This window comes from Pomacea canaliculata, linkage group LG14 (genome assembly GCF_003073045.1).
Source record: "Pomacea canaliculata isolate SZHN2017 linkage group LG14, ASM307304v1, whole genome shotgun sequence".
Lineage (NCBI taxonomy): Eukaryota > Metazoa > Mollusca > Gastropoda > Architaenioglossa > Ampullariidae > Pomacea > Pomacea canaliculata.
The window spans coordinates 8,285,031-8,306,786 of record NC_037603.1 but is presented as its reverse complement, the minus strand read 5'-3'; the positions used below and the strand labels follow the sequence as shown (position 1 = coordinate 8,306,786).

At 41.8% G+C, this 21,756-nt stretch overlaps 1 protein-coding gene across 4 annotated transcripts; it reads left to right on the top strand.

Annotated features, from left to right (window-relative positions):
- Positions 1-446: 446 nt before the first annotated feature.
- Positions 447-11,664, top strand: LOC112555239 (metallo-beta-lactamase domain-containing protein 1-like). Of its 4 annotated transcripts, none has more exons than XM_025223541.1 (6): positions 447-596; positions 931-986; positions 1,882-1,980; positions 2,633-2,796; positions 6,943-7,057; positions 8,917-11,664. In XM_025223541.1, exons 2-6 carry the CDS (start codon positions 935-937, stop codon positions 9,189-9,191), a joined length of 705 nt encoding a protein of 234 aa, XP_025079326.1. In that variant the 5' UTR covers positions 447-596; positions 931-934; the 3' UTR covers positions 9,192-11,664. The 4 variants fall into 4 exon arrangements, with proteins under 4 accessions (XP_025079326.1, XP_025079325.1, XP_025079328.1 ...); XM_025223540.1 differs by lacking the exon at positions 2,633-2,796 and adding an exon at positions 3,449-3,612 and having other exon boundaries at positions 448-596; XM_025223543.1 differs by lacking the exon at positions 2,633-2,796 and adding an exon at positions 3,449-3,612 and having other exon boundaries at positions 472-558.
- Positions 11,665-21,756: the final 10,092 nt, after the last annotated feature.

Below are 21,756 nucleotides of genomic sequence, written 5' to 3'. Positions count from 1 at the left end.
CATACTGATTGTCAAATAGTGCTTTATGTTGTCTGTCTGTTGTATGTTTTTTTTTTTTTACCGAAAGTCAGCAAGTTTGGGGTATACCGCCGAGTATACGTCAGATAGTCTTTGGCAGATGTGAATACGGAATGAGATGATTTATTGAAACAAAGGCCTTGAAACATTTCTGAAAAAGACAAATATAACTCACACATTTCTAATAATCAAAAAATGATTTTTACTGTAGAAAAAAAAAAATCAGATTTGGTTTAGCAGACGACTTATAGGGTAAGTGTAAAAATATAATTCCTAAAATCAACCACAGGTAAATTATAAAAAATATATTTCCGACTGAAGGGTATGATTTTATATCTTACATAATGAATCTATTGTGTTTCTTTGAAGACAGAGGAAACTAGTGCATCAAATGCTCTCACTTGTCTTGAGTAATGACATTTATTATTGGATTCATGTCAGAGTGGCTTCCCTTCCCAGCTAGGGGAGAGCATCCATTGTCAAAATTGCTAATAAAGAATTTTGGCAAAACGAAATTTCCTCGCGATATTTTTTTTCTACGTGAGTTCTCTAGAGCGTTCAGCTTGCCATTCACAACAGTCAGTATATTTATGCATTTAATATATACTGTCTTGTTAGTACAGATACAAATGTGAAGGTAGGGTGTAGAGTATTCTGGAATGCTCTGGGTGCACGTCAGCCAGCGATTCACACTGTAAACAACACTCGCCAGTATAAAAGGCATACGCCGGATAGCAGATATAGCTGGTCGTTTAAAAATTAGGCATGTAATATATTTTTGAAATATGTAACACCTACCTGAGCTACAATTGTGCAGGATAAAAGGAATAATGCTGTAATAAATAATATTTTATATGGTACAGCTCAACGCGCAGTTGATATATTTCACATATTAAAATATTAATTTTACAGCATCATGTATGACATCTTAGTCATAAAAGAAGGATACACTAAGCCAATGAAAAGAGGTAAGTTGGCATTAAACCTTTCTTCCTACCATATAATTTAGGACATGGTTTTGATGATTTTGTCATCACTTTTTTTTTTTCTTTTTGTATTATTCATGCCATTTGGGATGATTTGGTACAAGAGAAGATAATTTAAAATTTTGTACATTTTGAGGACAGCTCATTACATTCTGATACTCTTGAAAAAGTGGAGAAAGGGAATGAAAGAAATTCCAGTAGAATTTGGGTTCGGATTAATGGTTAAGTAGGCATTTAGGTTAGGGTTCAGGTTTTGGTAAGCTTAGTAGAGCTAGGATTAGGGCTTGGGTTGGTTATGTTTAGATTGAGATTGTGTGTTTTTCCTTCAGTTTCAAGGTGTATATGGGGGCGTCTATAGCGACCTGTGTCAGTGTGTAGTGGGCCCTCCTGAAGTTTGATGAAATAATTTGACAGAATATACTGGAAGAGTAGTTTCCTTAATATTTCAGTGTTTATAGCTTTAGTATTCCAGCATAAAACAAGTGGTATATAACCTTGCATGTTAATAATAATTTTATAATTTAGTACAGAATATCACGAGAATATTACAGTCAAATTAATGAAGCTTTAATATGGAATTTATTGTAGAGTGATATGTTGATATATATATGTTTTTTGGTCATATACATAGGAATGCAGATTATCGGAGATAACTGAAATCATATTATTATTTTACTTAGGTTATTTCTCTAAAGGAAAATTCTGAATGAAAGGTCTTGAAAAAACATTACTCAACATGGTATCATGAGACACTAATTACAGGACCTACTTGACTAAAAATGTCATTGCAGGTAACTTTTTAGGAGTACAAAATCTGCAGCAAAAGAATAATTTTGATGATTAATGATGATGACTTTGTTTAAAATTTTGTTTTCAGGTTTACTGGAGGCTGGTGGTTCAATAACCCTTTTAAAAGGTCCCAAAAATATTATTGTGGATACAGGGAGCCCTTGGGACAAGGATTTGCTTTTGAGCGGTATGCTTTGCTTTATATCATTAAAATGTAACTTTTGAAACATGGAGCCTTGATGGCCAAATCTGGCATTTTAAAGTGCCTAAAAGAATGTGTTCATACATTTTGTATGCAAGAGTTCTTTGAATTCAGCTCTTATGCTTACTAGCTGAAAGGGGAGGCAAGTAACTGAAATGTTAAATTAATCATTCTTTACAGTAATTCTATTTTGTTCATAAAATGCAATTGACCAGATAACTTTGAGTTATAGTGTTCTGTTTTCAAATTCAATGCCTAGCTACATTGATGGCAACAATTCCATTTCCACATCTCATTATAGATGAAATAAGAGGAAAATTGTCCTTATTTAACAAAAATGAAAAATCTGTACTTTTCAACTATTGCGTCTATATGATACAAATTTCACAAAGTTAGGTTGTATTGCTGCATACTACAGCTAAAATCAAACTTTTTAAAACTATTTTACCTATTTATCTGTAATACAGTGTGTATATATATATATACATTTTTTAAGTGTTTTAAAAGGCATACAGACATATAGAGATGCATGTATTTGCACACAGGTTTGCTCATATACTCTGATGTCTTTTGGGGCCTCTAACCCCACCTGTAGGTTACATTAGTTTGCTGATGTTATCATGCCACTGTGTACCAGGGCTAGCCAGGAGTGGATTGCTCCCAGATGATGTGTCTTTTGCAATCTGCACTAGTGGGCAAGCAGGAAAAGTTGGAAATCTGAATCTCTTTCCCAAGGCAATGCATGTAGTTGCTAGTGAGGTGGTTCGTGGAACCTCCTACTTTCTTCATCGTTTTCGAGAGGTGCTTGCCCCTTCCTTCTTGGTGCTTTTGGGTCACAGAAATCAGAAAATGCATCTATGCATGCATTACAAAATTGTTATGGCTTTGTCTTTTTCATACGTTATCCTATCAGTTTGTGTGATAATATCTTTTGTTTTCTTTGATTTGAATTGTTTTGATGACTTTGATCTTTGTTGTGCCTTGCATCTGAGCTGAACAACCCCATTATCCTTTACTGTTGGCATGTAAATGTATTTATTTATTATACTGATTTATACAAAAATTATATCTTTTGAGAAAAATACTGCATGCTTTAATTCCGAGCATTCATCTGTATCATTTCTAAATTGTACCTTAAAGGCCTCAATAGTTATGCCATTCTTAATCATTTTTCTTCACATGGTATTGGCCGGCAGAGAGTCATTTTGTGTACCCTTTATACATATATACCTAAGGCACATATTTTCTCTGTTGTTTGTATGCCTGCTTGCACCGTTTTTACCGTTTCTTTTATTCCTTGATAACATTACATATCAGCAACAGTTTGTTCAAGTTTCTGTAGTGAAAATGTCTTGCACCTTTGGTCAAGTCATATCACCCTTCTTCAGCTTTGTGAAAATGCTGTGACATGCTGATTTGCATATTAACCACACGTTTTGTTTTTCCTTCTCAGGATTGCAGGATCATGATCTTTGTCCAGACAAAATAGACTATGTCATTTGTACACATGGCCACTCAGATCATGTCGGCAACCTGAATCTTTTTCCATCATCCTGTTTGGTGGTGTCATATGACATCTGTCACAGAGACCGATATACTGTGCATGACTTTGCTCAGGTGAATGACCTTCTAGTGTTTGAAATTTTCTAGTGCAACTTGCAACAACAAAAATCACCCCCCTCCAAAAAAAAAAAAAAAAATTCAAGTTAACTAAAATTGAATGTCTCATCTTTGTAGAGAACAGTTTGAAACTTTTTAAATGGCAAAATTTCTTGTCTTGATTCAGACATATTATAAATTGGTCTGTTGTATATAGTGCTTGTAGAAGCTTTAAAACATGCTAGCTTTTGGCTACATTCTCAAGATTATGTGCATTTCACCATTACTCTTCATAGTATTGTATTGTTGACTGATTTAGCCTAAACTCAAACTGCATCACTTGTGACATGCATATGCTCTATGTGGAAAAGTGGGCTCTAAAGGAAAACGACGTTTATTTCATCTCTCAAGAAACCTGTATTATTTTCTAATTTTTGAATGGATAACATCCTATCCAAATTGGATGCTAGGGCTTTAACTCTGCAGTTCAGGTTCACATGTATACACAAAATCAACATTGTAAGTTGAGAAAAAAAAATTGTAAAGAATTACTGAAACAAGTGTAGGAGAGATAAATTCATGGCACTGAAACTGATGGACTGTGATGTAGATATCGTCAGGAAATCTCTAGAGTTCCTACTGTCATCGATCCAAGAGTGCTAGGCCATCAAAATGAGAAGAAACAATCCTGGGTCCTAGGTGATCAAAGTGATCAAAGGAGGGCTTTAAAGAGGAAAAGAAAAGAAGTGGATTGCACTATCAGGAAAGGGATGAAGGCAGCCAGGGAGGACTGGATTGAGGGATCAATGCCAGATCATCGAGGAGGGAATGGCAGACAGCAAAAAGGCCTCCCAATTACTAAAGACCCACACCAAGATGGGTCAACACAAGACCTCAGTCATTGACAACAGCAGTGGCTTCCTTCTCAAAGAAAGCACTGCTGTACTCGTGCAATGGATTGAATACTGCAAACATCAACAAAATTCAGATTAAGACAGGCACTAACATCCTTCAGAACAATCAGGCTAAAACCAGCAAACCTCTAGATCTACCAATTCTACAGGAAGAGTAGGAAGAGCAGTGCACAGTTTAAAGGGAGGAAAGTCACCAAGCATTAACAATGTTCATGCTGAGCTGCTTAAATAGGATGAAGATGAAACAAAAATGTCACTCACTACTCTGTACTAGAGTCTGGGCACGTAAACAATAGAGTACAGCTCAAAGAGGCAAATGGGTTTAAGTACTCTAGACCCACTCTCACCCAAGATAACACTTGTACAATAGATATCCACAGAAGGATCATGACAGCAACAGCAGCAATGGCTAGGCTGGAAAGGGTCTGTCATAATCATAAAATCAGGTTTACTACAATATACAATCTATACAAGTCTCTTGCAGTACCTATCCTGCTATGCCGATATGAAATGTTGACTTTTTTTTTTTGCCATTATAGAGAATCCCAGCATTTGAGAACAAGTGCATTAGGAGGTTGTTCTAGATTTGATACAGAGAATATAAGAACTAATGACTTTGTGCAAAGCATGATCGCTACATTCACAGAACACCAGGAAACATCACCTGCAAGTCAAGTGGAGTAGGTGAGTCTGGTTTGGCCATGTGATCCATCAGAACACTTTGCCAAAGACTAGTCTTCAAAGCTCCTTGAAGGTTGGTCAACATTGCATTGGCCAGAGGAAGACCTAATGATTTACAAACTTGGAGTAAAGGGCTAGTTGCCCTGTGCAAAACCTCCTCAACATCACCCTACACAAGCATGGGTAGCAGACCTTGTCAGCTGCTGTGTCTGTGTACCAGTGACAAATGGCCAAATAGATGTGTTACTGTTTAAAAAAAAGTAGTCATGATTCCAAGACCAACACTCAGCAGAGACTTGACATCCAACAGCCTCTCTTTATATTGTGCACAACCTGTATCGCAACAGGAGGAAGAGGTGCCGCAAAGTTGGGCTTTCTGTTCACTAGAAACGTTCCTGCCAGTTGCAGTTACTGCATTCTGAAGTCAGTGTATCTGCACCAGGTACAGGCATGGACTTTGAAATGGCAGAATATGTAATGGTGTCATCCAATATTTATGAACGGTTTCTAGCCACTGACTGATCTGCTGGGGACGTAATAGACAGCAGGGTGTGCTTTGCCCTGTCTCCCTCAGTGGCCTGTCGCCACATGAAAACAATTCTATGAGGTAACACCCTTTACCTGCTAATCACTCTCAGGGTCTGTATATCTGTTTGACTTTTACATTGACCTGATCTATGTACAATGCAAAAGTGAGACACCAACCCTATAGCTATACTCATGGTTATCTCATGACACTGATCTCTTAAAAGGAATAAAATGTGTGGTGAGTTTTTAGTTAAGCAACATCATTAATATTTCTATCCCTTTTACTATCTCCCTAGTATACATCCTATATGTGTATTTTCATTTGCATGTTAGTAATTGTATCTGTAAAACATAATCTGAACATATTAGAAATAATTTTCATTAAGTGCTATGACCAGTTTGCTTGTATCCCTGTTTGTTAGGAAATGACATGAGGAAAAAGGAGTTCACTTAGGGTTTTTGGAAATCTTTAGTAATGCCACAACCTCGTACATAGCAGATTAAAAGATTAGAAATCAAAGCTGCAATTCTGTCAGAGTAATTCAACATACTATTTCTCACTTAGGTTTTTCTGTTTCTACCCAAATGTAGTCTAAGAGAAGTAGATACCTTTTGCCACCCCAGCGATGGTACTAGTCGTCTTACATAGCATGGACATGCTGTTGTTTTATAGTGGATAAGCATTGCTGCAAATTGTCAGCATCAGCAGTAGTGATTTTCCTCATGGTATTTCAGAATCAGCTTCTGAAACACTTTGTTCAGTATTTGCAGTGTGCTGTAGAGCTGGCCCCATGTTTTTATGTAATGGAAAATATGTGTGCACCGCAATCATCTAAATTTTTAATCTGTTATTTGCTTCAGAATTTTATAAATACAACAGCCCATATATTTTAGTTTTTTAAGCTTATTTTTTTGCTTATGAGAGAGGTAAAGATAAAATGTATTTCTTCTACAGTTTAAGAAGCATGAACACGCATAAGTAAAGATTAATATTTTAATTTTGGAACAAACAGTTATATAAAAGCACATTTTTGATGATCAAATAGTGTAAGTACTTTGAGAAGAAAAGTGATTAGAAAATTTGTCAGCAACATCGTAATTTTTAAAATACCAGAAACTGTGTGCTGGTCTTTTTTTGTAAAAATAGTCTTATCAAATGTCTGTTCACATTTCTGAGGGTTAAGTAAGTTAGTCAGCAACTGATTCCTTTCCCCAATGTTTGCAGGGAATTCCTTTTGAGATCGATGACTTTGTCGAGATCTGGCCTACTCCAGGTCACACTGGAGCTGATGTATCTGTTGTTGTCAGAGGCACACAGCTGGGCACTGTTGCAGTGACAGGTATGTGATAGTTTTTTAATCTATTTCTTTTGTTGTTTTGTAACTCTTTTTTGGGGGAAGGGTGGTTATTTCTCACTGTGTTCTTTATATTTGTCTTTTTTTAAAGCATAAAGTATGGCACATTACCTTTCACCAGTTTAAAATGCAATACTTCCTTTACTGAATAATAATAAACGAGCACTTCCATAGCACAACATGTTAGCCCTATAGGACACTTCACGTTATGCATCGTGACATCCACAAGAGAATCTTAAATAACAATTATGGTCCTTGTTAAATAAAAAAAGAAAAAGCTTTTATAAGGGTGGTGTGCATCTTTCTCTCTCGCCTCAAGACTACAACTGAGAAAAGGCCTCTGACTTCAGTGCTAAAATACAATGGAAAACATCTTCAACTCTTGCATTCTGATAGAAAAATATCTACAAAATGAGCAAAATCTTTCACGACTTCTTTATAAAGGCATTTGAAAGAGTGTGGCGTGAATGGTTGTGACGGGATGTGAACATTCAGGGTAACACTGGGCCACATTGAAGTCATTGCCTAAAAATGCTACTGCAGTGGATATCCTTATTCTGTGGTATTGAGGGCAATGAACAGTACGGCAGAATGGCAGAACTTGGGGCTGAAGACAGGAAAAAAACCCATGGTCAGCCTAAGAGATGAAGACCATCATCAAGGCTTTGCACAGATCATCAGAGAGCTACCATCATTAGTCCATATTAGATCAGGTGATAATCCTCTGCCTCAGGATGAAGCACAACATAATAGAGCACCACCTTTACCATGAGCCATATCTGTGTCATTCTCAATGTGCTCCTGTGGAGATGCAGAGCAAACCATGGAGCACATCCTACAGAAGTGTAGGTTCCTCCAGCAACTGAGGGCAGAGGTGTGACTGTCACCGATGCTTCTTGACTAAGGTGACCAGACGTCCCGCATTTGGCGGGACAGTCCCGCTTTTGACCTCGTGTCCCGCCTGAATATCGGGCGGGACGCCCAATGTCCCGCTTTCTGGCTTTCTGGCAAGTCCATCAAATGTCCAGGTTGTCTTTAAAAATCACTTTTTTCGGTGTTTTTTGACGGTGACGACACCATCATCGGCACGTGTCCCGCTTTCGCCCCCGAAACGTCTGGTCACCTTATTCTTGACACCAAGCTGTACCAACGTGGATGCTTTATGGATGACTGCTAATCTCAAGAGCTGGCCTCCAGGTGTAACAATAATAGGAAAAGAACAAGAAAATATAACTTGAAGAGGTGAACAGTTTAAAGTAGCCGGGAGCAATCCTTCCCAAAGACGATAGTTGTGTAGCACAAATTCACATAAGGATTATTGCAACAGTGACAGCAGCAATGGACATGTTGAACAGAATTTGGTGTATCAGTATTTTCAGGTTTGCAATCAAATATAGATTGTCCAAGTCGCTCATAGTTCCCATCCAAGCTGGACTTTGCTTGCTGAAACAGTCCCTAAGGAAACAGCTCTGAATTGCCTACATGGAGTTTACGACCAGCGACTTTGTATGGAGCAGTCAAAAACCATTGCCACCAGCAACCTCTTTTGGTAATAGGGAGTGGATATTTACAGCCATGTGACCTTGCGTGACACTTTGACTAGGGCCCTTGGAGGGTTGTTGACACCACGGTGGACGAAGAATTGTAAAATAGTCTTCAGGCTGGAGAACCTCACAGTTATTAGCTGTCTGACAACCTCATCACCCTTCCTTTTCTTAAGCTGGACTGACTTGAAATGAAACACATAGTTACGATTTTCTTAGAGTAGTGAAAGATAACCATCAAAATCTCTACTTCTAACTATTGAAATAATAAGCATTGCTACTATTTTTTTTTTTTAACAGGTGATCTCTTTGAGCATCTTGATGACCTTGAGGATCCTGAAATCTGGCAGTCGACTAGTGAGCGGCCTGAACTTCAACAGCAGAGCCGCATCGACATTCTTCGGGTGGCTGACTACATTGTTCCTGGACACGGGCCCATGTTCAAGGTGCCACTGGAATTTAGAAAGCAGATGCGCATGGTCATGATGCATGATGAGTACTATGAGGAAGCTTCTGGGGAAGGAATAACATCAACAGTGTCCCAGTCCCAGTGTATCATTGTGGAGACAGAATGAGCTCTCCCTTCTGCTTCGTTAATTGTGGCCAAAAGACTTCTTTGTTGCAATACTTTTGCTGATGAGGCTAAATGTTTGCACATATACTCTAATGTTCATTTGCTTGGGTCTGTTCCTTCCTGTCCCCTCAAGTTCTTGCAAAGTATGTCTTTATTACAAGAAGCAAATCCTGGTTATGTATAAAGTGAAAAGTTGGTCATGTTCAAGACTGTTGCCTCATAATTTCTGAGAATAGAATAATTATGTTGAAATATTGATGAGTAAAGTCCATGGTTTAACCTCATCTTTGACAAAAGTATGTGCATGCCTCCAATTGTAAGCTTTCTGATTTTCTGTTTAAAATACTTAATATGAAATGGCAGAATGTTCTAAATGTGATGTCACTGACATCAAGAGGAACGTTGAGATAGCAAGTAACCCCATATCAACAAAACATTCAAGATTGCTCAACAATTTGAGCTTCTGCATAATTTGATGTTGCATTTATTTACTGGATAGATCGATATACTTTAGCTTCCTCACCTGATGTTAATTATTGATAACATAAATCATTTTCCTTTTGATGTTGCTGGGGCTGATAGCCAGGTTCTACATCATTTTGTGTCTTTGATATCCCCTTTAGCTAATAAATTCTGAATGCTGCATCCCTAACCTCTTTGTTTAGGTGTAAAAAGAGGTGAAATCTTTCCATACCTTTTGTTTGAAACAGGGATGAGCAATACTTCTATAGCCCTTTTGCTAGAAACTGGAGGAACAGTTAATGGTAGCTGAAAAGGCTAATCTACCACTTTGTATGCATCACAGTAATAATAATACATGCAAAATTTGTAAAGTGCATACTCCCACTCCCAAGGAGCATGAACGTTCATGCAAGGAGTATGCTCTTAGTGAAGAAGAACAAGAATAAAACATGGGCAGAAAAACAATAACATTTCAACTATTAAAGAGCAAACAACAGTACCATCGAAGAATAAAATCAAATGCAGAAAACACAAAGAGTAATCAAATAGCAAGAACAAGGGCTGAGAGCAACATGATATGGCAAAAGGAAACGAGCAGGGAAGAGTGTGAAAAAGGACTATCATGGTGGGAAAGGGTGTTTGGAGTAATGTTTATGGAAGAGGTGGGTTTTCATTGCATGCTTAAATGATTTAATAGTGGATAGTTGGCAGATATGGAAAGGGCAAGAGTTCCATTGTTTTGCTGTACAATAAAAATCCTGTAGCCACATGTTGTTCCGGTGACAGGAAGAGTAAGAAGACCAGACGAGTGGAGTTTCTCGCTGGGAGGTAAGGGAAGAGCAGTTCAGAGAAATAGGAAGATGTGGAAAGGTTGTTTCATTGGTATAGACATTGATCAAAATTGTAATTAAAGTTTAAAGTAAAGAGAAATAATGATTTCCTACCTCATTCCATCATAAAGCATTTTCTTGTAAATCCAAAGGAAGTTAGGTATCTGCAGTTGCAAATAGTTTGGACTTGAGTTTATGTACAATTTATAATCACTAGGCATTCTGTTCCGACAAATTTTGGCAGCAAATGTAGTTCCAGTGTTTACACATTGCTGTTGCTTAGTCTGGTGCACTTAACCCTACCTCATGTGTAGAGGATTACATCAGATGCCAGTCCATGTACTCATCTTGCCTACAGGTCATGCATCTAAAACTCTAATACTCATAACAGAGTTGTATCACAGGTCAATAATTCTGTATCTGAAATTTTAATAACATTTAATATTGTGGCTATTTTTTAAACATAAAAGAAAGCAAGTCCTGCTCCTTCAAGGTTTTGTGTTTTTAAAGCTACATAGATCCTCTACCCCTGCCTAAACCACCAGCAGTTTTACTTTGCAGCTTGTTATGTCTGCCCCTAGTTGATTCACATTTTGTTTATAATTATTAGATATCTAAAGTAATACCTTAGTGACTACATGCACACCTCAGAGCAGTGTTTTCAGGTGTTAAGCTCTGTAGACCCTGCATATGACTATTGATGTCGCCAACCTTTGGACACTGTATGTTAATTCAATGGTGGTTCGAAGTGTGTAGTAAATTGCCAGCGTCCAGTGAGTTGGACTGCTTGGGACGTGTAATTTACATGTTAATACAGTGTGCTCATATTAACATTCGTATGTATGTAATCCATTCTTGCTATAGAGGTGTTGTGACACATGCTTAAGACAGGAATCATTACATTGTGTTGGTAGTGGGGTTGATATGAAAACTCTCACTGCCAATCACCGTGTGCTATAAGAATTAATTTCACAGGTCCAAGCTAATGCTTCTGAGGCTATTTTGGGTAGGAAATGAGTCGTCGCCTTATTGTTGTAACATTATGATCAGAGATTTGGGTGGAATTTAATTCTAATTATGGGCTTACTGTAAGTATGGAAGCATTTGTTTGTAAAGCAATGAATATAACACTTGCTCCAAGTAAATCTCTTAAAATGTCTAATAAAGTTTGGTTTGATGGAATGCTTAGGTGTTATAGCTTTGTGTTTTTTCTTGTTTAGTAAGGTGTGTTGTATGCTTTTGTATGCAAGTGTTTTAAATCTGCTTTCATCAACATCCATCCGTTGGCCATTAGTGGGATAGAAACACACAGCAACAAGTGTCGCCGTCTCTCTCGGTTCTTTCCCTTTCCCTGGGGTCTGCTGAATGACAGGCTCGTCGGCTCGGGAAGTTGTCTGCCCCTGTACTTTCAAGAGTCTTTGCCAGTCTTAATATCTCGAGAGGTCTTTGAGCAACCCATTTCTTTGTCTCATTCTTTCTTGGTGATGTGAAGTAAAGAGATTGTCAGTCAGCATCTTCATCCTATGGTCTGCTCTGGTCTGCTGTTTCTCGCATACACTTGTTTTTAAGCGCATTTTCATCAAAGGCAGTTTTGAGATTTTAAAGTGCATTTGTTGTCAACATTATATGTGGGTCTGACAAAAGGACGGTCCGTGGGTATCCAAGCTCCTTCGGCCGTCTCACCGTGATGATCAGTACACGTCTCGCTGACCAGCAAAGGTCACACTACAGGTCACGTGAATGAATAAAAAAGTGGGATGGTCAGCCTGCACAAAGGTGTGACATTCAGAGCGCGTGCCACATTCTGACACCAGACGCCCAAGTCTGCTCCCATCTCAGCAAGGACCCGACACCGGGAGGGTAATGAGCTTTGACGATCGCTTTAATTCGCGGAGTGGGATTGAGAGGGTCACGTGACACCAAAACCCCCTATATGTCGGTCGGGGTCTCGGGTCACTGATCTTGTCTGACAGCTCGGGATCTCGCGGAAGGCGATACTATGATGACGTCAGCCAGTACGCAGCAGTCAGCATCCATCCCCATCACGGTCTGTGCCAGCAGGCACCGAGCTGTTCCCACCTTCCAGTGCTACCCACCAGTTTTCTTCAATTGTTCGTCGACTGGCACGGGACTGCAGTAGCGGAGCAGCTAGACCCACCCACCCATCTATCATCTAACGCACCCACACCTCCTCTCACTCCCGTAGGCTGGCTCCTGCTTTCATCCCCTCCCACCCTCATACCACCCACCACCCCAACCCTGCGCGGACGGCAGCGGAGTGGCGCGTGTGAAGCGCCTTTGTAGTGCAGGAGGGTGCTCGCCGCCACTTCAAAGGACTCTGACTTCAGAGGAATGTGCCGCGATACGCCTTGAGCTGCTGCCGGGCGCCGGGTGATTGGCAGGCGGTCATTGGGCCCTCAGTGCCGTGGCCCAATCCTCTCTAGACAAGTCGACAGACTAGATAATGGAGGGGCTCATGCCAGTACTTGTGGGCTAATTGCTGGAATGTCCCATTCTTGCAGGTTCTCGCTTTTAATATTATTTTGTAAGTGGCCTAATCGCGCTGTATGCTAATAGAAGAAGAGAAAACATCAAGACTCAGTATAAAAATTATACTGTCAGTGTATGCTCGGGGGACAATGTTGTTCATTCCGTTTTCTCATCATCATCATCATGTGACCAGCGCGGTATGGCGCATGTGTACAGAGCTGAACTAGCTAACCATGATGCAGCTCCAGTTTTGTTTTCTTTGTTAAAAAAACACATCAACAACCCTCACCATCACCGCCGCCACCAACAGCAATAATACGCGACGTTATCACAAATCATGGTTGGTCCCTGATGGAAGGAAATTGTTTGCTTTTCAGCCTCATCCTGTAAATGGTTTTAGCCTGTTGGACGTGTGGCTGGTCTAGTGTAGTCCACACACTGTATTGACTAGCACCAATAAAGTCTGTGTGACCCTATGATTGCTCTATTGATTGTCGAGGGAATTCAATCTCATGCTAAGTGTGCGATTGATAAGAAAAGAAAAATTATAGTCGTGTGAGTCTGGACCTTGTGACCTCATAGCGGTAGTCGGTTGGTGGAGATCCGCTCTCACTTCTGTCACCTTCCGCGCTAACAAGTAGTGTGTACCTCCGCACTCCATTTCACCTGTCTCCTCCTCCTCTCCCAGCGATCTCACCCATCCCCACTCGATCCTCTCCTCGATCATCACCTCTGTTCTGTTTATATCAGATCGTCTGTAAAGGATTACCTCCCGCTATATGCCGACTCTCGCCTCACGTGATTATTACGTTACCGTCACGTGTTTGTTACCTGCGTCAGTCCTGTCGGTTCCTATAACCTCTGCTGCTAGTTAGTCTTGGTCCTTTGTCATCTCCTTTTCTTTTCGCATGTTCTAGCCGACATTTGTAGCCTCCTCGAAAAGTTAGTTTATTTTTATTTCTCATTGGTGCCGGTCTATATACCTCCTCTCCCGCTGTTTTTGTCAGTTTAAGTCGTGAGATTTCCTTACCTTTCCCCTATCGATCACCATCGATTACTCACCTGCTATTCCTCACCTTCCCCTCACCCCCCACACCCACACCCACCCACCCACCATCACCCTACCTCAGCTTCGTCGTTTCTTAAAACTCTCAGTCATCGGCCATTGAAAAGTAAAAAATGAAATAAAAAGCAGCAAGAGGAAAAGAAAGGAAGAAACAGCAATCCCGAAAAGCGGAAGACGGGGGCAGGAGAGTGTCGGCGAGAGAATAAAATAGAGAGATGACGGAGTTGTGGAGCTGTGTCTGCAGCTTTGTGCCTCAGACAAACGGCGGCTTGATTAGACGTAGTCAGGCCTGCCTGTGGCGCCCCCTGCGTCTCAATGGAGTGACTTTAATTTCACGTGCGTGCATTGTACGCAACTAGCGCTTCGTTTCGGCCATTCATCCTCAACTATCTCCCCACCCTCCTACCCTGCCAGTTTTCCTCTCTCTCAGTCACTCTTCCTTTCCTCCCCCAACCCCTGACCACTCCCCCCTGCAGCCGTCTGACCGCTGTACGCTTGGGTGATCTGTCCACAGCCCTCGTGTCACGCCACATCGCAATGGACGCAACAGGAGCAAATTTTCCGCCATTTAAATGGCGGGCCCCCCTCGCCACACAAAGTCAAATTACGGGCCCCACTCGGCTCTTCTTGCCAGGGAGGCGCCTTTCAGCCAGCGTCGCCTGGCGACAGAGAAACGCGAGTCGGCGTCAGGACAGGTGGTGGGGGAGAGGGGAGGGGGATATACTTTTTAGTGGGGGGTCTGGTGTGAGGGGAGGGGGTCCGGTGTGAGGGGACGAGGACGAGTTGTCGCGACGGTCGTGGAGCAGACGACAGCGGAAGGCGAGAAGATGGGGAGACGGGAATGGAGGGAGGAACTGACGGACTTCCACAGCAGGACAACGAAGGACTCCGCTGTTTTCAACTGTGAGATTAGTGATCGAAGTATATGTATGTATAATTGTGTGTCATAATCGTATTACAACATGTTTATATTGAGTGCTCGCCAGTCGAGACGTGGACAGTCGGTAGACTGGGTCTGACCCTGATGATCTCGTGCTGACCATCAATAAGGATCCACCCCTGTCTGGTCAGTTTTGTTTGAACACATAGTCGTGTACTGCCGTGAAATGAAGAGAAAAGTGTTGTCCTTCATTTCTGTATTGTTGTCAAGACAGGTGAATGACTGTACTTCTGTCTCTCTGAAGACAGGTGAATGACTGTACTTCTGTCTCACTGAAAACAGGTGAATGTACTTCTCTCACTGAAGACAGGTGAATGACTGTACTTCTGTCTCTCTGAAGACAGGTGAAGGACTGTACTTCTGTCTCACTGTCTTGCCCAAGATCATGTTCAACCTGTTTTTCTTGCTGATGTGAACCGCACTTGACCCTAGATGATGGGTTTGCTTTGCTGAACACAACAGAACACATCAATGCACCGAGTCTGTCATTGCCGATGTCACGGTCCACCTGATGCCTCCTGGGATTGGGTTTGCAGTTTGCTTCGTCGCAATCAATGGGTGTACTGGAGGCTGTTTCTGACAATACTAACCTATGTTTATCTCAAGATGAAATTCAGTGTATCCCACACTGCAGAGAAAGTTTAATAATTCCTCAATAGAAACTAAAGGCTGTCTCCATGGAGGCTGTAAAAAGCTTTTTTTGAAGTTAAAGTTGATGTACAACTGTCCACTTTGTGCACTGGTCTATAGTGTGTCTGATTTATACTTGGTATATTTTTAATTTATATATATATATAGAGAGAGAGAATAGAGAGAGGCAGAGCATTTGATTTGTTTTCCTTTTTGAACTGTCCTGTTCTTTCCTTAACAAATATCCTGTTGCCTGAGAAATGTGCTGTTGAATGACTTGAGCCCTTATTTTACTGCCAGTGGACACTGACACTAGTACAACGGACACTAGCACAACGGACACTAGCACAACGGACACTAGTACAATGGACACTAGTACAGTGGACACTTGTACAACGGACACTAGTACAGTGGACAGTGGACACTTGTACAACGGACACTAGTACAGTGGACACTAGCACAACGGACACTTGTACAATGGACACTAGTACAATGAACATTAGTACAACGGACACTAGTACAGTGGACACTAGCACAACGGACACTAGCACAACGGACACTAGTACAATGAACATTAGTACAACGGACACTTGTACAATGGACACTAGTACAAAGGACACTAGCACAACGGACAGTGGACACTAGTACAACGGACACTAGTACAGTGAACACTAGTACCATACAGTTAACGAGGGCTTATTTGGGGTATTTTGATGGTTAAACCTTTATTTCGGTTTCTGACACTTGTCTGGTAAAATTCACAAACGCTGCTGGACTGTTTGAGTGGTGTGATGCCCAAACTCTGCTATTAGTACATTATCGAGTATACTCTTTATTGTGTTTTGTTTTTTCTGTGTCGAACTGATTTTATGTTTGTATCGTGTGTACTGTCTTCTTGTGTTTACACGTGACAGAGACAGGCGCCAAGTCATGGTTGCCTCTCCATGAACAGGTGACAGGGCGGTCAGCACAGTTTCTCTATCTCCCTTTGGGTGAATAAATTTCTGGTATGTGGATGTCATGATGGGGAAACATGGCAACAGCAACGGACAGTTTGTTGCTGCTACATTTTGCAGTCTGACTTGTGGCTTATACACCAAATCCGAGCATGCTGACAGACCGATTCTCGTGTAAAAATAGACCACGTGTGCATCTTACAATAAACTGTCAGGGCTTTAGACTAAGAGTACCCTGTTACCAAGAGTATACGAAAGCTATTACAAAGCCTCAATGAGAGAGGAAAGGGAAGAAAAATAGACAGCAATAATTACAGAAGCTACATATAGCAGAAAAGTCAAGTAGGATCTACTAAACATTATAAACCTTAACTATTAATTATCTTTAGCTACACTGATAGAGGCAGGACCATTGCAAGAAAATGAGTCCCACACACACACTACTGAATATCGTGGACCTGTCAATCAAATTTAGCTTTCTATGAACGAGAAGAGAAAGACAGACAAAAAGAGCAGGCTGGGGAGAAGGTATAAAGTGATTGCTGAAGCCATGAAATATAGTTGATGTTGCAGGCGATTATGGAGGAATTTGAGGATTGCTTCTAAGAAGATTTTTTTGTAGAAAAAAAAATTGAAAGCTTCTGCGCTCACACAAACACAATAAAAACTTTCCCAGGCAGACAGAAGAGATCAAACGTGTTTGCCTCCCCTGCCCGCCAGTGGCGGCCCTTTGCACAAGAGGAAACGACTTGCGCAATTCAAGGCTGAAAATTGCTCGAGTACGCATGACGGATGTGCTTGTCACGTGCCAACAATGGCCGCGCAAACGCACACACATCAAATGCAGACGCCGCACACAAAAGGCGAGCGAGGAGGTTGTCTGTAGATTGATGCTCGTGCACGAGAGGCAGGGGGAGGGAGGAGAGGGAGGGGAGAAGGCGGGTGGAGGACTGAGGCTCACAGACAATAGAAAAAAAGTCCGCGCGAATGTTTTCTCTGGAGCTTACCATGGACTGCAACTGTAGGCCTTCATTAATGGAGGTGCTAATGATACTTTGTTTTGTGAGATTGCGGTGTTGGAATACCACGAGGACTGTTGCCACAGCCACTAATCATCCGCCAGACATGAAGTCCGTTACAGTGGGGCTCGTGTGTCTGGCGGATGTCGTCTGCAACACACCGGTGGTCTCTGGACATAGTAGCTGTTGGTCGCCGACTCCAACAAAATACTCACGTGCCCTTTTCTAGCTTTCCTTCTTTTTTTTCCTAGTCTTTAAACTTCAAAGCCTTTATTGACTGGAATCCAAGAAGTCAGGCGAGCAGGCAGGCAGGAATATAGACAGGACAGACAGGCTAACACACGGATAGAGATAAATAGGCAGGCTGACATGAAGAAACAGAGCTGCAGACAGACTTAAAATACGGATAGAAATAGACAGACAGACAAGCAAAGATACAAATAGGGAGATGGGCAGGCTAGCATACGCATAGACTGACCTACACAGCCTACGATATAACCTCAAGATAAACAGCAGGCAAACACACAAATACAAAGACTGACTAAGCTACAGAGAAATAAAGGTAGCCTGACATACAGATCCTCAGAGGTGAAGGCTAGCATACGGATGGTTAGTGAGACAGGTAGACGAACGGACAAGACAGAACCCAACAGAAATGACTCATATTCCTTCTTTCATCTACCGCTGAATGCAGCTTCACCAGCCTATAGTTACCTCCCGTAAAAGCAGGGGATGCAATTTGCGGGCGACAAAAGTCTTCTCCCGGCATCCTTTGTTAGACAAAATGGCGTCTGGCATAAGGAGAGGGAGCAGCACAATGGCAGCGCGGCCGCCGCTATTCTTCTGAATGTCATAATTCCATAATGCTGGGTTCATCGCCCCAAAACACATTGTGCTCATCCTATTTCACAATTTGTTGGCAACAAGATTCTATTAGCAAACTAAATTGGTGGGGACGCTGATTGTCTGCCAGAGGACGATCCTGGTGTGTCTCAGACACAGTGATTTGCTTGTTTGTGTCCTCAAGACACCTGACACCTGACACCTGGGTGGGCATGGTGTAGGAATATACGGGGCGAGGGTTTGTTCCTTCCCTTATCCGCGATTAAGTCGTGAATAAATGCTGGCGAGTTTCAGTGATTTTGTGGTGGCTACTACCTTAATCTGCGGACATGCCAGGTACAAGATACAGGTATGAAGATACAAACTGCAGGATACAGAATACAGGACTGAAGATGCAAGTGAGAAGACAGAGGACAACTAAAAAATACAACGAATGTTGATTTCTTTCATGTAAACCGTGGTAGCAGGTAAGTCGTATTTGTCCGCAGACATAACGAGGCAAACAAGGTCCAGAGCCCACGGGTATGGGTTTATTTTACCCCCAGGGTATCTTCGGTACCCCTTGATGACTAGTGTCTGTGATAAAGCACGATCTGCAGGGTGTGGACTATGGAGACACTATGCCTCCTTTCACTTCTCCGTGCAACCACAGGCTGATGTTTATCCTTACTTTTGACTGTCGCCTGTAGGGGCATTGAAACATGTTAGTGACATGATAGGAAGCAAACTTCATAAACAAGGTCACATAAACATTCCCCGTCTTCTCACAAGGTCACATAAATCATCCCCATCCCCTCGATGCTAGTACTCGCCAATCTCTCTTTCTCTCTCTTCTTCCTTGGTCGCATTCTCTTCATCAATGTTCTCGTTGTCTCCTTCTAACTCACCCAATACTATCGGGATTAAAAATATGTACATGACTCTTGGTGATGTTAACTATTTTTAGCCCTCAGACCAGCTGTAGTACTACTCCTCTTTCCAATCTCCTCCTCACCCTTTCTCTGTATCGTGTACACCTCCAGCCGCTCCCCCCTTCAGGCAAGCTTCATGCACATGATCATCAGTCATTTCTTTACTCTAGCAACACATACGGCCACACAGTATCACCCTGCATCACACACACACTTATTTAAGAAACTATCGATCTGAAACAGTAGCATCCTAACAAAGTTATATAATTTTTAAAAAACTTTTTTTTAAATGAAAAGAACGTTTGTGCTTTTAGGGCATTAAAAACATGTTATGTAGTAAGTAAAGTAAGGTATTGTAGAGTTTAAAGAAAAAGTTGTTTATAGTAAGAGATATCAGGAACTTATTTTCGATTTTCAACTGTCTCTCAGTCTTTTGTCTTGGATTATCTTCTTGTCTTAGCTTATTATTTCAAAATGGGTTCTTTAAAGTATTTTCAAATTTGTTTTTTAAATAATTTTTAAAAAAATATTAATTTAAGAATGATATCATTATCCTACATACCTTCTTTCCTCAAACCAGTTCTGAATGTGCTGGTCCTGGAGACATTTCTCTGTCTTTACAAGGTTAGGGTTGTGAAGCACTCAGGAGTTCCCCTGGGTTAGGTCGGTTAATCTGTCGGTCAGTCAGTCAGTGATTTTGAGAGACTAATGCCCGTACAGTCAGCAATAAGTTCACAGGAATCACAACAGATTTACAGAGGATTATTACATGACAATACCAACCACACAAAAATATTCTTACTGTTCTTCAACATCAACCTTTGCTCTTTCTCTTTTTCTCACTCGCGCATGATTTTTAAATATCTCTGTAGGGTGACCCAGGGTTTGATATAATACAAAATTTCAGTCGGCTCGCTTATGGTGCTTTTTTCCCTCCCCACACTTCGCAGACCGTGTGAAAAGAGTGTCGACACCAGCGCAACTTTTGGCCAAACAAGCCAGACTTTGCCCTTCACCGCCGCAGCCTGTGGGATGGGGAGGAGAGAGGCTGAGGATGGTTGGCAGCCCGAGCGCTCAGCCAGTCAAGAGTCTGGAGGACAGCCCCAGTGCCAAATTAATTTCGCTGCAGTGGCAGCTCAAGACCCCCCAAAAAGCGGCTGTGCTGGCCGCAGTGTCGTAGCAGCTGAGTTGTAGGACCACGCCATTGAAGATAAACAATGCGTCCTTCACAAGGCTTTCAGATCCTCCCTGCCAGCCCCTTCAGGGCCGTGCTTCTGGCGTCCAAACTTCATTTCCGTGTCGGCCTTTCGTGGGCTTCGGGGCGGGACAATGGCGCCTTTCTTACGGTCCCCCAAGTCTCTGTCAGTGCCGGAGTCTCGTGAAAAAACGTAGGCTGCGAGATGCTTCAGAAATTCTCATAATTGACTCAAATTCCCTGGGTCTTCAATGGCAGTGCCAAGATACGCACTCAAGGGACAGCACTGCGGGCAGATATTGAACGCTAAACATTGAACATTGCATTTTCGGCTGGCCGCCTCGTTTTCAGGTTACAAGATCCCTGGAGCCAACATTCTTTCGTTCGGGTTTTTTTTCTTTTTATTTCTTCCCTTCTTCCATAGTGAGAGCGGTCGACGGATCAAGTGAGAGAAAGATATGAGAGCAGGAAAGAAAAATTGTGAGAAAGAGATGGGAGATAAAGAAAGGGAGAGTTGTCAGGATGAAAAGAAAAGTAAATGACCAGAGGAAATGACAGAACCCGAGCAGTGACGCTCACTGATTGGTTAGAGAAATCTGCCCCACCAACATCAGGACAACACGTCAACGACGACAGTGACAATGAATCATTTCATCTCTTTTACTTTAATGTAAACATCAAACGGTCCATTGAAATCCCGCTGCTTACTGCTCTTTCCCCTACACACTCGAGTTACCTCCCTTTCCCCTACACACCCGAGTTACCTCACCTTCCCCTACCCACCCGAGTTACTTCCCTTTCCCCTACAGTTACCCTAGAAAGATGTATGCCACAACATCAGGGCACGATTATAACTCTGGTGATGTTCCCCGTCAAGAAGGAGTCATCAAAGTAGAAGTACATCACGACTTGAGGGCGGGGGTAGGGGGCGGGAGGGGAAGGTGCGTTGTACTCCAAGAAGAAAGGTCCGACCTTATTTGCCCATCATTACCGACCGCCTGGCTAATACTGCAGCCACAAAATGCACAAAAGATCCAGCCAGGCCCTCCTGAAACTCTCCTGAAAGAACCTCGTGCCAGTTTTGAACCATGGAAACCATTCTGAAGACAAAAGGCGAGGATTGTGAATGGCCGACTCTGTGCCTGGCTGAATAGCGGCTCTGTGACCATATCGACAGCTCCGGTGGCCTGCCTACGTCACACGGCGCACGTGCCATTCAAACAA

Coding starts and splice junctions, on each gene's coding strand:
- LOC112555239 (XM_025223541.1), top strand. CDS start 935: ATGTATGACATCTTAGTCATAAAAGAAGGATACACTAAGCCAATGAAA. Junction 987..1,881: donor CACTAAGCCAATGAAAAGAG/GTAAGTTGGCAT, acceptor TTTTGTTTTCAG/GTTTACTGGAGGCTGGTGGT. Junction 1,981..2,632: donor CAAGGATTTGCTTTTGAGCG/GTATGCTTTGCT, acceptor ACTGTGTACCAG/GGCTAGCCAGGAGTGGATTG.